The sequence below is a fragment of the Prinia subflava genome, chromosome W, assembly GCF_021018805.1.
Source record: "Prinia subflava isolate CZ2003 ecotype Zambia chromosome W, Cam_Psub_1.2, whole genome shotgun sequence".
Lineage (NCBI taxonomy): Eukaryota > Metazoa > Chordata > Aves > Passeriformes > Cisticolidae > Prinia > Prinia subflava.
Genome location: NC_086282.1, coordinates 823,403 through 839,225, shown reverse-complemented (window position 1 = coordinate 839,225; position 15,823 = coordinate 823,403). Strand labels below are relative to the sequence as shown.

Here is a 15,823-nt window from a genome sequence, read left to right as displayed (position 1 = left end):
CGGTGAGACTCAGTATGACATCTATTGCTCAAGAGTAAAAGATTGAAATTGTGAAGCATTTTATGGGATGCTAGAATTCTCTTGAGCAGAAAATGCACACTTTGTTGAAAGCTAAATTAATTGGTTTGTGCAGGTTATGCTCAGTAATACCAGAAGGAATTAGATAGGGCTAAAACAAATCTCAATGTTATCTGTATACAAAAATTGTGTAAAAGGAGATATTCCACAGGCCACTGATCTGTTTCCTAATAACTCTGTTCAGTCTTCTCCTTTTGAAATCTCTCCTGTTTTCTCCCAATCCCCGGCAGCTTGCAGTAAAATACCTGTCTTTTCCTCCTTTGCTCCCTGCAGTAGATCAGAACAGCAGGGAGATAAAGCTGGGCAATGATGGGCAAAAAAGATGCAGGCTTTCATCTGTTAACCAGGCTGTTTGGGAAAGATTGGAATGAGGCTCCTACTGGTTCCAGCTCTGTGCAATTGAAAGGTTGGTGCCTCCCTAGGCTGAGGAGAGATGGGTGACTGCCCATGATGGAGAGAAGACGAAACCTGAAATGCCTTGATACAGAGGGGTAGTATCTTGCAGTAAAAGATTAGCTGAAGACTCTCTCTTAGGCAGGTATGTTCATAAGGAAGGAATTTCTGCTTACAGAGAGGACCTATCATCCTTTGGTATTGCAAAGTCAGTAGCAAAAGCCTGCTTTTCCAGAGGCTGACATGCTTTCCTACAGGCTTTCCTCTCATCATCTGAAGTGCCTGCACTTGGCTTCAGATTTTTGCTGGCACAGTGAATTATTCAAAACGGAAAGTTCAAAGTTATCTGATTTCCTCTTGAACATACATTAGGAAATAAGCTTTCTTCTGCAGAGGAATTTCTGCCATTCCAGAGGGGACTGTATGCAAATTAGGAGCTAGATGATAGGTTTAATAGCTGCAAAGTGCTAGATACTAAGACATTACATGGAGCTGAATTTCATCTACACACTGTGCTAATAAATTGCTATTTCTTAAACTTACTGTGAGTAACTTTTTATATAGGTCTCTCTTATCTTTAAAAAAAAATTCCTTGACTTTCAAGAACATTTTTCTAAGGCTAAAGAGTGTACATTCGATAAAGTTTGTGCTAGTTAGTTCCAGATGCTCTAGCTTATGCCTCCTCTTTTCTAACAAATGTTTTCCCTTTACTCTCAGTAGTAAAAGGAATGTTTCTCTTTTTTCATCCATTCTCTTTGGCTAAGAAGTAAAAAGGAAACTTATCATTAGCACATGATGGGAAAAAATTGCTGCATGCGTCTCTCAGGCACTGGGTTAAAAGAATAAACAGAAATGGCTCAAGTATGGGTAATTTAATTGGTATGTAACTCACTATTCCCTGAATATATACTTCCCCCTTGCAGTACAAAAACTGAGAAGCATTTGCCTTGTTTAGAGGACGAAGCAGATGGAGTTAAATGTGTCTTGAAACAAAGGGACATTCTTGCAGCACTGAGTGCAGAGAAATTAAATGTTACTTGTTAGCCAGTGACAGGAAATATGCATCCCATAGCCATCACCACAGAAGAAAGAAGGGTTATTATGAGCATGCACATCCCTGATGAAAGCTAAATACAATATAGAGCTGATATATATGTCTTATATTAGGCATCACAGTCAGAACAGTTTTAATGATTGAGCTCCAGGATATTTTAGCCTGACTAAAATGAAATACAAGTTCTTCAGTTAAAACCATATATTGGAACCAATTAATGCCCGATACACAGCCAGTGAATGCTTGTAAAAATATTTCACCAGGAAAAACAGCACTGCATCCATGTCTTGGAAAGGACACCTTATAGAGTTGGTGGTTGTTTGGTGGGCTTTTTTTTTGTTTTTTTCCAGAATTCCTTCATTTATTATGAATAACCTTGGAGTCCAAGATCATAACTGGAGTCTTTTTGAAAGACCCCTGAGCCTCCTTTGCAAACAAATCACGAATTTGGACCAACCACTTTGGGGCTGATTTTTTAAAGACATTGGTTTGCTCTGTGACACACCTTGGTGTCACCATGAGTTTTCTTAGTTTTCTGAGCATTCATATTAAAGTAGAAGTTTTCATTTCTCATGCTCTGTTCATGTAAACAAAAGATTGTTTTTGTAAATAGTCATTGTTTTTGCATTCTTCTTGATGAGAGGAGGGTGTTGAGTGACAGTCTGTTTGACCAATGTGGTTGAGAGGTGGGAATTGCACCCTCCAATCCACAGTCCCTTTTCTAAAAGTATATAATAGGATAAAATAAACAAATCAGGGCCTTTTTTGCCCCTGCTCATCTTTCTCCCAAGTTCCAAGTGTCTGTGTAGTCATTTCAGCATGGCAAACAGTGACACCTTGGAATGTCTCAGAACAAACATCTAAGTAATAAGCCTCCTAAACTTAATGAACTTTTGTGGAAAATGGACATTTTACAACTCCTTATCACCTTAAGCTACTGAGTAAAAGACTTGCAGGTCTATGTAACACAAGTGTATTTATTCTGGGTTAAAATGAGACTTGTCTGTGTGTGTGTGGGGGCACTACTTTATTAGAACAATCCAATGTCTCTCCAGAAGCATTCAGTCTCCAGATGTTTGTCTTCATTGGCACACAAGTCCCATTCATTCAAAGCTAGTTCTTTGTGTGAATTTCTCTGCTAAGAGAAGTTTTGAAGCCTATGACTACAAACTATATATGAGGGAATAGGAAACTTCCTTGTCTTGAGATGGCTCCATCCAAAGTGATGTTTTATCCCAACTTTGTGATTTCACTGAGGAGACTTAGCTAAAACTGTCATGTGTCCAAGTTCTTATTTAAGCCTCTCTCTGTGTGTTCCCCTGTATTGCCCCTTTAATTGCCCTTTCAGTAGAATAAAAATCTGCAGTTTAAAAAAGTCCATTGCTTATGTTAAAACCTTCTACTACTTCCCTCATGCAAGAGGCAATTTGTGAACACTGATTTAGGAAGGCCTGAGAGGCAATTAACATTGATGGGGGCTTGGGTGACACACATGGTAAAGAGTGAGAACAGTCCCTTAAATAAAATCCCTTCTTGTTGGTAGAATTGTGTATCTGTTACTGAAAGGGTTCTTTGAAGTTGTAGCAGTGAGAAGAACTCATCAAAATAGAAATCCTTTGATCAGAAATGTAATAATTACATGTGTTGGCATTTGAGTCCTAACTGATTAGTCCTGTCTCACCTGATTTCTTATGTGCTTTGTGTTCAATTTTAGGCACCAAAGGAAGAAATAAAGGGGAATTTACAAATCTTCAAGGTGTAGCTGCATCTACAAATGGAAAAATATTAATAGCAGACAGTAACAACCAGTGCGTGCAGGTATGAGAATATGCCACTTTCAGTGTTTTTCTCCTTGCCCCCACACCTCTGCCTTTTTTGTAGTCTCAGAAAGACACATTTTACACAATTCAGGCAGATATAGAAAATACAAGGGAAGCTCGATTTATCATCCATTACCTTTCCATCTTCTTGACCTGCAGATAGCTTTTTCAGAGCTATACTATATCTAGTATATAATTGAATTTTATTTCCATTCCTTATGATGTTTTGATGAAAAAATAAGTTGTGCAATAATCTGGAAAAATGCCTTTTTGTAAATATGATTTAACATTGTAAATTTTATCACTCCTGTTAGAACGGCATGCAAAACAACAGCACAGAGGCAAGAGGTCTGCAGTGAAAGGCTGCTCCCCAAAAAGAGAGTGCGAGCCTGTTTATTTCTTCCATTTTTATACATTTGTGGGTGTGGTTATGGATTGGCTTCTGGGGTTACTACCCCTTCACCCCACTGGCCAGACCAGCTGTCAACCAACATTATTTTCAGGCTAGAAATATGTAGACAAAGGACAGTGAACAAAAACAAGAAAGGTTGTTTATGTTCCAAAGTGCGAGAAAGTGAAAAACTGACCCTTAATATTGTACAGTAACTAAAGAACTGACTCCATCTTATGAACAAGTAGAAGGCTTTAAAAAAACTCCGAAAAACCAGGGCAACACACTCCCATGTTTTCAAATGTAAATCTAGAGCAAAGTGCCACATATAATTTTTTAGGAAGTACAAATATAAAAATAAGCATATAGATTTCATTTTCAAGTGGCTTTTAGTCTATTTAACTGACTTCTCTTCTGATACCATGATCAAATCTTTTCTGTGGTAGCACTCTGACACCTATAATTTCTTGGCTTCTGTAACCTGTGTGAAAATCAAGCTGTATATTTTCCTTTACGTGCCAAGTATCCTTTTTACCATTAACAATTTGTCATCACTTTCCAGGCTGCCCATGTGGTAGCAGTGAACACGGCAGCAGCATGTGGCTTGTTCTTGCATGTGAGAACCAGCAAGCCACATGCCATGAGAACTTGCTTCCAGACCTTTTCAAAGAGACAGAGTCAAATATTCATCAGCACCTGCATGCTTTGTAATTCTCAGCCTCTTCAGAGGAACTTCAGTGTCTGGTTACCTGGCTTGAGGACACAACCAGTGGACATATTCCTATGTTTTCTACAGACTTAGTGTTTGACTGTGGGCAAGTCACTCAGTGCCTCAGTTTCCTCATTTCTAGTAAGGGAATAATATTGTTCCCTCCCCCCGAGAGAGATATTGTGAAGCTAATTCATTAATGTTTGTGAAGTACTTTGAGATCACTGAAGAAACAGTGCAATGAGAATTTATGTTTTTTTAAATTAGAGTCTTCTTAAATTAGATATATCACTTTCAAATATGGACTGTGTAAAAGTGGTTCATGTTCCCAGCTCTCTTCCTGACTATAGTGTTCATTAGTGACTTGCTAAAATCTAAGCTCTAAGAAATAGCTGATGGTCATATGTAAACATAATTTTAAAATTCCTGTTTTCTATTACAGATATTTTCCAATGATGGTCAGTTCAAAAGCCGTTTTGGCATACGAGGAAGGTCTCCTGGCCAGCTGCAGCGGCCAACAGGAGTGGCTGTGCATCCCAGTGGTGACATCATTATTGCAGACTATGATAACAAATGGGTTAGCATATTCTCATCAGATGGAAAATTTAAGGTACGAGTTACCATGTGAACTCTCCTGAGGTTTCTCTGTCTTACAAAGGAATGCAAAGTAACATTGTTTTTTAAGAAACTACATAGTTTGGCTGTAGCTTAGTCTAAATTCCATTGTTCTGATGTGGAAACCCCTGACCCAGCCACATGGTATAATTAATAGGAGGAGATCACAGCAGTAATGCTAATGTTACACCAAGCAGAGACATCATGTTCCATTCTGGGTACTTAGATGCCTTTCTAAAACTTATGGTCGAGGATAGCAAGTGCCACCAAGGCTAGTTGGACTAGCTCAACAACCTTCACATTATTAGTACTCTGATTGTACAGAAGGGTGTGTGCAGATATATGTATGCACACAGACAAACACAAAATCTTACAAGGAGTACATGAAGCTCTTCAGTGACATATGGAAGAGAAAAAAAAGGTAGCAGACTGATGACTACTTCCTCTTTTATTCCATACTTATCAGCAAATAAAGTGTATAATCTATGTATGATCCTGTTGATAATAAAAGCAAAGAAAGGTAACCCAGGGTGTTGTTTCAGTGCTACAGCATAGACAGGAGTGTTCTAGGTGGTATGTTGTGCACTGAAAAAACTGACAGGCACTAATGATGTAGGTTTCAGAAATCAGAAATTCTAAGGAAAGCATACCTCATTTTCATAGCAACTCTGATCCCTTTAATGGGAGTAAAATAAGACAGCAGCTGGTACACTTCATTGATGATTTCCAACCTACAGTATTTATTTCACTTGGGTTCAGGTGCAGTTCTAAAGAAAATTAAAGGTCTCCTCTATTTGGTGCTGTTCTCTGAATGCATGATACCAAGTCTGGTGATGCACAATAGAGAGAGCCACCCCTGACAGAGGTTAGCTGTACTCACTGGTCATCGGCATAATGGACCTGCAGGGAAATTTCTACCATAGTTACTTAGTTCTGGAGTCCTGCATTGGACAGATATAGCCTGCTTGGCTAATTTTCTGGCAGCCTACTGACCAAAAAGCTCAGGTTCTGAGCTGCTCATGTGTGCAGCAAGAAATGGCCTTTCTCTGAATAGTCTTTGCAAAGTGACAAATGCAAACAGGCGATTGTGCTTGTGTAGTTCTCAGTGACCTCCATCTGAGAAACAGGTATGTATACTTTTAGAAGTATCCAGATAATGTATAGACTTCAAGCTAAAATAAAACAATACTAAAATGCAATGCAAGTGTTAAAAAAATACAAATTATTTGCGTTTGCAGACAGAATGTGATTTTACTTGTCAAGTAATTTTGAAAATGTACAGCTGCACAGGGAAACCTTGGTTTTGGCGGAAGTCCTTAAATGAAATGAAAACACCAAAACAAACCCAAAGAAATATGTAATTTAGCTAAGAATCCAAATATTCTGAGTATCCTAAGTGTGTTTTAAATAATTATTAATGTCTTTAATGTGAATGGCTTGATCTGGACACAGAGCATGGTGATACAATCCTGTTTCCCTCAAAGGGTCTCAGCTAGCTCAGCCCTTCTCAGGCCTAGTAGGATTATATCAAGAAAGACAGGATAAGGATTCAAAAGAGGCTCTCTTACCCTTTTAGCTGCAAGTCCTTTATTCCAGGTTGATGTCCCAGGAGAGAGAGCTCCCGGGGGACAGGGGTCCCTTTTTCTCAGGGTCTCTGAGGGAGGGGCTAGCTGGCACACAGCCAATGGGGTCAGAAGGGGAAGGAAGGGTCAAACTACATGACAGGAGTTCCAGGGGTCCCTGAGGGAGAAGAAACCATTTCCCCAGGGGGATGTAACATCTCCTCCTTTTTTTGTTTAAAAAGATACAGAGAGAAGTTCTCACATTCTGTTTAACACGGAGTGTGGGTTTCCCACCACTTATGGTTGGTAGGGAGACCAGACTGCTTTAGATTTGCCAACTCTATATGGTTGACTTCTGAGGTAGAAGATATGAGGCCATTAATAGCCTTGAAAATCAAACAGCGTAGGATTCCGAATGCTATGGTTACAAGGAAAAGGATAACAAAAAGTAACAAAATTGTTTTGACTACAGAAGTCCACCACCCAGTGAATCCCCAGCCCTTGAACAGTTCCTTGATCCAATCTTCTGATTCTTGCTTCACTTGTCCAATCATGTTGTTCATGCTTCGGAGGGCAGCATGGATGTTTGGAGCCTTTGAGGACAAATTCATGCAACAGAGTCCTTCAAATTCCTGGCATTCATGTCCATGTAATAGCAAGAGATAATCGATAGCGGCACGGTTCTGGATGGTAGCCTGTCTGGTAATCTCCTCGTCTTCTAGGAGGGAGCTGATGGCGATAGATGTTAAATTAGCCTGCTTGACCACCCAGCACTCTAGGTGGCCCAATTCACCTAGAGCTTTGGCTGCTGCTACCCACGGAAGAAACAGGGATACAGCAACTCTTTTTGACTTTGCCCAATGAAAAATGTCTGAATTACAATTTGGGTCCAAATTGTCAGCACTCCTTTTTTGAATTTTGTCAGCCGATTTGTTTTTGTGTGTCCATTCACGAATTAAAGTTTGGTTGGGTGTCAACACGGACAATCGCCCTATGGTACATGGCCCTCCGAAAAGCCGGGATGGAATTCCTGCCCATGCCCGATCCCCACAAACCAAGAACAATCCTCTAGGGAGGCTTCTGGGTTTGGAGTGGGATGGGTTGTCTGGTGCAATGTGGCTTATATTATGACACCACCTCTTTGCAGTAAATTCTCCCCGGAACTGCTTTATAAGGTGGTACTCGTCAGTGCTAGAGGGTTTTGGGATGACAGAGAAATGGATGCAGTATGTGGCAGGGGAGGAACCCAATAGTTCTAACTCCTGGGGTTCATGAGCTACCCTGGGCAAACCCTGCACCCATTCCGCTAAGGGGTTCATGGCGAACACACCTTGCTTTTGATGATCTTTGTGTGGTTGTGGGGTGTGTGCCTCTGGAATTTCGCTGGACTTGTATTTGTCCAAGCCTGCTGGAAATTCTCCAGCCTGCAAAGGAATTCCTACCAGACAGGTAGACATAGGATTCTTAGCTGCTGCAGTGGACAAACATATGTTTTCTTGCTGAAGTGTCTGTGCCAGGGTTACCCAGACGTTCTGACGTGGTTGAGGGATGATCCATGCAGCTGCCAGACTGTTCAGCATTAGCAGGATGACAACTTGGATGGGGTTCATCATAGGGTTGAGTGGGAGGTAGGTTTTCTCTGGAAGGGAAAAATAAACATTTTTTAAAACATGTTAAAAAGGTTCCTGTTTCTGCCAGAAGGAATTCACCTCTAAGGAGGTTCTTTCTCTTCCATCCGGCGGCGTCTTCTCTTCGAAGCATCAGTCACTTGCTTCTCGTCCCCTTCTGCTGGAGCTGGATTTTTGGGGACAAAAGGTTTCACCCACTTCTGGGGAATCCACCGAGGGCCTGAGGGAGTAGCCACGCATGCATAGCCACGACCCCAGGTCACCAGCTCATAGGGACCTCTGGTTTCCCAAGTTTCAGGATCCCTAATCAAAACCGGTGGACGCTGAGACAATTTAAACTGATCACCACTGTTAAAATGACGTACCACAGGTGGACTCATGTTTTCAAATGAACAGTTTAGAAAATTGATGGTGAACATGGCTTTGCAGAGCTTCTGCTGTGGTGTCATCCACGAAGCCGAGCAGTTCTGCCTAGCCAGAACCTGTTTGAGCGTTTGGTGTGCACGCTCGATCACAGCTTGACCTGTGGGGGAGTGAGGGATGCCAGTTTTATGCTCCACTCCCCACTGCTGGACAAATTCTAGGAACTCCTTGGACACATACCCTGGGCCGTTATCAGTTTTGATTGTTTTTGGAATTCCCAACACTGCAAAGGCTTGCACTAGGTGCTGCTTGGCATGTATAGATTTTTCTCCTGCGTGGGCAGAGGCATACACTGCACCTGAATATGTGTCAATGCTCACGTGAACATATTTGAGGCGACCAAAACTAGGAATGTGTGTGATGTCTGTTTGCCATACCTCACAGCTGCCCAGGCCCCTGGGGTTAACCCCCATGCCCATCGATGGCATGACCTGGAGCTGGCAGTTCGGACAGGTACCTACAATGGCTCGAGCCTGGCTCCGTGTTAGTTGGAATTGTCGGATCAGGGCTGGCACATTTTGATGGTAATGTTGGTGACTCAGTTTTGCCTGCTGGAAGACATCAGGGAGATGTGCCTTTTCAACTGGGGCAGCAAGGGAGTCTGCCTGGCGATTCCCCTCTGCAATCTCACCTGGCAAATCAGTGTGTGACCTCACATGCATCACGTAAAACGGGTGCTGTCGATGAGAAACCAAATAGATTAGCTTTGAAAGCAACCTGAAGAGATGTTCATTCTCTATTTCTTTGAGCACAGCCTGCTCCGCTCTGGACACTACTCCCGCCACATAGGCAGAGTCGGTTACCAAATTGATTGGTTCTGAGAACTTCTCAAAAGCTCTTACCACTGCGGCCAGTTCAGCCACTTGGGGGGATCCCTCCACAAACTCAACATCAGCTTCCCAATGCTGAGTCCGTGGGTTCCTCCAAGTCACGACGGACTTGTTGGAAGCACCCGATGCGTCTGTGAAGACTGTGAGAGCTTTGAGTGGTCTCCGACTCCTTTTCTCATGAGGAATGAGGTGGAATTCCTCATTGAACAACTTGTGGGACGGGGCATGGACTGATATTTGTCCCCTGTAGCTGTCCAGAGATAATTGGAGACTGGCATTACTCTGCAGCAAATGCTCAAACATCTCTTTGGTCAATCTCTCAGGAGAGTTCTTTCCCTCCTCTGAAAGTCTGACCGGGAGGTGAATGCATGCAAAGTCACAACCTGCCAATTCACACAATCTTACCCTGGCCTTCCGAATCAGCTGAGCTATCAGCTCCTGTGGCTCTGTGATGGTCTTGGATCTTTGGTGGGAGAGGAAAACCCACTCTATTATCAACAGTGAATCTCTCTCTTCCTCGATCCATTGAAAGATCAAGCCATGCAGGTGTGGCAGTTTTCCTAGAACAATGAACTGGAAAGGCACCTTTGGCTCACACCGGTGAGCCTGTCTCTCTGACAAGGCCTTTTGTACCTTTTCGATTGCTGTCTTCGCCTCTGGGGTCAGCTCCCTGAGAGACGTCAGCTCCTTCTCCCCCTTCAATAAATTGAAGAGGGGTTCTAGATCTTGATTTGTGAGGCCTAGCCAGGGTCTTACCCAATTCAAAGACCCACACAGGGAGTGGAGATCTGCTAGAGTTTTTGGATTGCAACCAATTTCTAAGCTCTGTGGAACAACAGTCCTTGCACTGATTTGCAAGCCCAGGTATTTCCAAGGTGGCATCCTTTGAACCTTGTCCTCCTGTAATTGAAATCCAGCAGAGGTTAAAACTTTAACCACTAGGTCAAGCGTGTGTTGGAGTATAAAGTCATTGGGGCCACACACTAGCACATCATCCATGTAGTGAAGGATGATGGCTTCTTTCCTCTGTGCGCGTATTGGAGACAGTAATGAGGCTACATATTGTTGGCATATGAAAGGACTCGATTTGAGACCCTGGGGAAGGACCCTCCAGTGATAACGCTTCATTGGGGCCTGTCTATTGACAGTGGGAACTGAGAAGGCAAACCTAGGGGCATCTTCAGGGTGCAATGGAATTTGGAAAAAACAGTCCTTGATGTCTAAGACAGCCAATTTCCAATCTCGGGGGAGCATTGTTGGAGTGGGCATCCCTGGTTGGAGGGGTCCCATGTCTTCTACTATTTTGTTAATTTCTCTTAGATCATGGAGCAACCTCCACTTATCCTTTCCCGGTTTCTTTATCACAAAGATCGGGAAATTCCAGGGGCTTGTTGTCTCCACAATATGTCCCTGAGCCAATTGCTCTTCCACGAGTTTTTCCAGCGCCTTGAGCTTTTCTTTACTCAAAGGCCACTGTGCTACCCATCTGGGGGTGTTTTCCAACCACTTTAACTTCTGGGTAGGGCGCTCCACAGTGGCTACTTGCAAAAATCCTGGGGTGTTTTAGGAATGACCAATCGGACTCCCCACTGAGACATGGTGTCCCTCCCCCACAGTGGGGCGTTATAATCTGCTACGAAAGGACGGACGTTCGCCACCTTTCCATCAGGTCCCTCAATTTGCACCACGTTTTTTGAAATCCTTGCCACTGAGATTCCTCCTATGCCCTGAAGTTTGCCTGCTACCGGCTCTAATTCCCAGTTTGAAGGCCACATGCTTTGTGGCATTACGGTGACCTGAGCTCCCGTGTCGAGCACTCCCGCCACTTGGAGGCGCTCTGATCCACAGGTGATGTTGCACATCATAGAGGGTTTAGGTTCCCCCACCACCTCTGTCCAGTAGACCTCTGGTGATTTACCGTCTGCTGTGATCTCTGCTGGAACTGGTATAGCTTGGGCAAGAATTTGTCCCGCTACCAGATAAAAGGGTGGGTGCAAACAACGAGCCAACAACATGAGGCCTATTATTTTTCCCTTTATGGTCATGGGAGCTATCTCAATTTCCAAGGGTGTGTGTGCTGTGTCCCCAATAACAAAATACTCACTGTCCAATCCCATGTGGTAAACCGTCAGGTCCTGTGAGATGTTAGACAGGTCAACTGTTATAACCATCCACTCAGTAGATCTGAAATGGAAACCTTTGGTAGTTACAAGTCTAAAACGGCCAAGTGGCTGCCAAACCTTGTTAGTTGAGCATTTAACATTTACATTTTTCTGCACCCCCACACCCCGTGACCTGCCCTCCCCCCCCTTTTTCTTTAAGAGAGAAGCTTTTGCCAATGTGAGTCCCGCTACATTTATATCTTTGCGCGTTGTAGTATCAACCGCGGGCACGCGCTGTAAATTCAGTTTTTTTGTTTGTTGGATTTCTTCTGCTTCTGCGTCTGGGGGCAGGATCTGGCGAAGTGTCCCGGTTTCTTGCAGCGGAGGCAGATGATGCGCTGCAGCTGGTCTGGTGGCATCTGTTGCCTGCTGGGGTGTGGTCCAGCAGGGGCTGTATGCTGTGGGTGTGTTGGTCCAGGATGTCTTTCAGATGTGCAGAACAGTTCTGCCCGTCTGGAACAAGCTTCTATCATCTGGGACAGAGTAGGTGGTGGGTCCAAGGGTAAAGTGAGGATAATTCTACGACAGGTCTCATTAGCATTTCTTTGAGCCATCTCTTTGATCAGCTCTGCCTGCACCACGGGATCTGGTATTTGGTGTTCCACCTGTGTCCTCAGACGATCAACAAACTGTAAGAAATTCTCCGTAGGAAATTGTTTAACATTGACATAACTTCCTTTCCCTTCCCTTGATGGTAGCTGATAAAACATTTTCTCTGCAACATTGCTAATCCTAAGTAAAATTTGTTTGGATAATACTCGGATTTGTTTTTCGGGGCAAGCCCATGCACCCTCACCACACAGATGTTCAAATGTAATATCATTATTTTCAGTGTCCTTAGCCATATTAGGGTTTTGCTGAATCTCCTGTAAAAGTGTTCTTAAAGCTCTTTTCCACATATTGTCCCACAGATCATACTCTGAGGGAGATAACAGACATCTGAATAAGTCCTTAATATCATTAGGGACCATTTCATTAGAATCAAATGTGGCTCTAAACATCCCTTTAAAGATGGGCGTGTCCCTGCCAAACTCACGTTGTACTTTACATAGTTCTTTCTTGTCTTGGTAGGAGAGTGGCTGGTATTGCCGAGAACCCTGCCTCCTGCCTACATATGCTACTGGAGCTACAGAGAAAATGGGTTCATCTGCATTTGCCAAGGGTCTGGAAGCTGCTGCCGGTCCCCCCGTGTCTGGGGGTACCGGGGTTACAGTGTTAGCAGTCCCTTGTGGGTTGGGAAGGAAAGGCGTGCTCTGTCCGTGCTGGCTGGGCAGCCCAGGCTGTCCCCCTCCCCCCGCCGTGTGGCAATCATACCCCCCGCTGTGGCCGTGCAGGGTGGGGGGGGCGGCCCTCTCCCTGCTGCCGGGGAGGCAGGAGGAGGAGGGGCCGGCCCCCCCTGAGCCGCCGCAACAGCCGGGAAGGAGGCAGGGGGAGGAGGGGTGGGGTGGGGCTGCCGGAGGCCAGCAGGGGTTGGCACAGGGGTATGGGGTGGGGGCGGGGGCAGAGGGAGGGGGTTGGGAGGGGAAGGGGTCGTGGGGGGAAGGTCGGGGCACATGGCAGCCGCCATTGTTATCAGCCACGTGGAGGGGGTCTCCCTGGGCCTCTGCCGCCTCACAGAAGTCCCGGGCCGCCCCTGCCCCCCCGGCGAGATCATGAGGAGAGAAACTGGCTTTGTTAAAAGGATCCCGGGACAAAGGTAAACCCGGGTATAAAGGTGGATCAGAGGGAGGATTACATGGGGTAAGTTTTTGCTCCTGGCTGGGTTTGTTTAACTCTAACAGATGTTTACGAGCTTGTAAAAATATTGGGATAAATACAGAAGCGGCGTGATCATTATTTTGGACTTTATCTGTGATCACCGTACCCACGTAGTCCCAAAAGGAAACAGAATCTATCTGCAACAATTCAGCTTCAGTAAATTCATGTTCTAACCAGCGAACAAAACGTTTTTGCAGCCTTTTGGAAATTTTAACGTTAATTAAAAGGTCCTGGAGTTGTTTTAATATACTCTTTTGAGGAGCTGATAGCTGTATGCCCATGATTCGATATTATTGAAAGCTATTAGCTCAAAATCCAGCCTCCAGCTGCTACAGTCAGCTGTATGTAACTCCTGTGTCTCCTATAACCAGAGAGAACAGGCGGGGAAAACTCGGGGGCTGCGGTCACGTGTCCGCGCCGTTTCTCCAGCCCCGGTGGCACCGGGGGGGTCCCCGCAGCCTTGCTTGGCCGATGGGATACGTACCCGGGCCGGGGTTTCCCCAAAAAGCAGGGCTCCTTGTGCGGAGCCGCCCCACGGGTCCGCGGGCTGCGGCAATCAGAAACGAAAGAAAAAAAAGAAAGAAAAAAAAATCGCCACCGCAGGGTCCTAAAGCCCACCCGCTGCTACTAGCAAAGGTAAAATGACGCCCTCCCAGTTTGCGGTACCGATCAAACGGAGGACTTTACCTGGTCTGTGGTATCATATGCTGAGTCAGAAGCAACTGAAGGTCCTGTCTTTAGCTCACTCGTGACTGGGCAACCACAAGCTACGAGCTTATCCCTACCCACCTATAGCAACAACATGTGGCCAAAGTGCCTAGGGTAATTGAACTTCCCAAAGAGCTTTTAAGACCATGAAAGGTCTCCAGCTCCGCATGGGTTTCTATAATTAAACCCACTTTGGGGGCCAATTGATACAATCCTGTTTCCCTCAAAGGGTCTCAGCTAGCTCAGCCCTTCTCAGGCCTAGTAGGATTATATCAAGAAAGACAGGATAAGGATTCAAAAGAGGCTCTCTTACCCTTTTAGCTGCAAGTCCTTTATTCCAGGTTGATGTCCCAGGAGAGAGAGCTCCCGGGGGACAGGGGTCCCTTTTTCTCAGGGTCTCTGAGGGAGGGGCTAGCTGGCACACAGCCAATGGGGTCAGAAGGGGAAGGAAGGGTCAAACTACATGACAGGAGTTCCAGGGGTCCCTGAGGGAGAAGAAACCATTTCCCCAGGGGGATGTAACAGCATGGAGGGCTTGTTTTCCTGCCTTCTTAAGATATGCTATAAATCCAGCATTTTGGATGGTGCCAGCTCTGGAGGAAAAAACTCTGGAGAAGCCAGGACCTTATGTGCCATATACTACCAGCAGGGAGACAGGTATTGGAAAAAAATAATTATTAATGTAGTTCCTCTGATGTGAAGCCTAGGTTTGTTTTCAGTCAATGTTTCTGTTGGATTGCAAAAAAATGCAAAAGCTATGTAATATTGGCAGTGTTTGTGTGGTTAATACAAATTAATGCATCAGACTTTGTAGTTCTTGGGACTAGACTGATTAAATGAGAGATTAAACATCAATGGTATAAAATACTGTTTTTAGATTGAATGCAATAAGCCATATTTATGAGAGGAAAAATAAATGTTTGTAGAGGTATTTTTTTTATACAGAAGGTAAGCATAAGTATATAAGTGCAGGAGCTGGGTAGAGGGCACATGGCAGAGCATGTGCATGGGGAGAGCAGGAGTGAGGCAGTGGGAAGCACTGGGATGGAGACACAGATGAGCACTGGGCACAGGGCCACACTGAGGAGCTATAATGGGAGTAGGGGGTCCTGTATTGGTGCTGCACTGATTCGGGGCATCCTGTACTGCACAGTGTAGCTGGAGAGCTGTGTTGGGGAGGAGGGATGCAGGCAGGGTGAGCACAGGGGGAACTGTGGGGGGACACACACAGGGTTGGGAGGTCATGTCCGCTGAGGCTGTGATATAGGGGATAGTCAATGCCATGAAGGGATGGGGCTTGTATTGGGGATGATGGTGTTAGGACCAGGAGTTGGACTCTATGATCCTTGTGGGTCCCTTGCAGCTCAGGATATTATTCTATTATGGGGTTAAATAAAATATATTTGAAGCACAGAGCATAGATATAACAGATCTAGCCTGTGGGAATCTGGATAAAGCCTTGTAATTTCTTGTGTGTTGGCAGTGGTAATTCTTACAGGGGCCTTGTCAGATTAAATTGGGCAGCACTTGCTAAAATAACAGACAGAGAGAAAAGGATAATGGCATTTACCTTCAAAGGACTGTGCCTGCGAGTCATTGTGTAAAACCTCTGATGCAGGTGGCCTGCTAGTTGTTAACTCAGCAATATCAGGGGGCTGTTTTGAGCTTAATCTAACTATTTTTGATGTTGTC

General features: G+C 44.6%; 1 protein-coding gene across 3 annotated transcripts in view; it reads left to right on the top strand.

Annotated features, from left to right (window-relative positions):
- Window positions 1-15,823, top strand: part of LOC134563455 (tripartite motif-containing protein 2-like) — a 94,807-nt gene that overhangs the window by 65,270 nt on the left and 13,714 nt on the right. For all 3 annotated transcript variants that reach the window (XM_063421376.1, XM_063421375.1, XM_063421374.1), the window contains 2 exons: window positions 3,240-3,343; window positions 4,888-5,055. In XM_063421376.1, coding sequence (XP_063277446.1) covers window positions 3,240-3,343; window positions 4,888-5,055 — 272 coding nt within the window. The remainder of the gene's footprint in view (window positions 1-3,239; window positions 3,344-4,887; window positions 5,056-15,823) is intronic.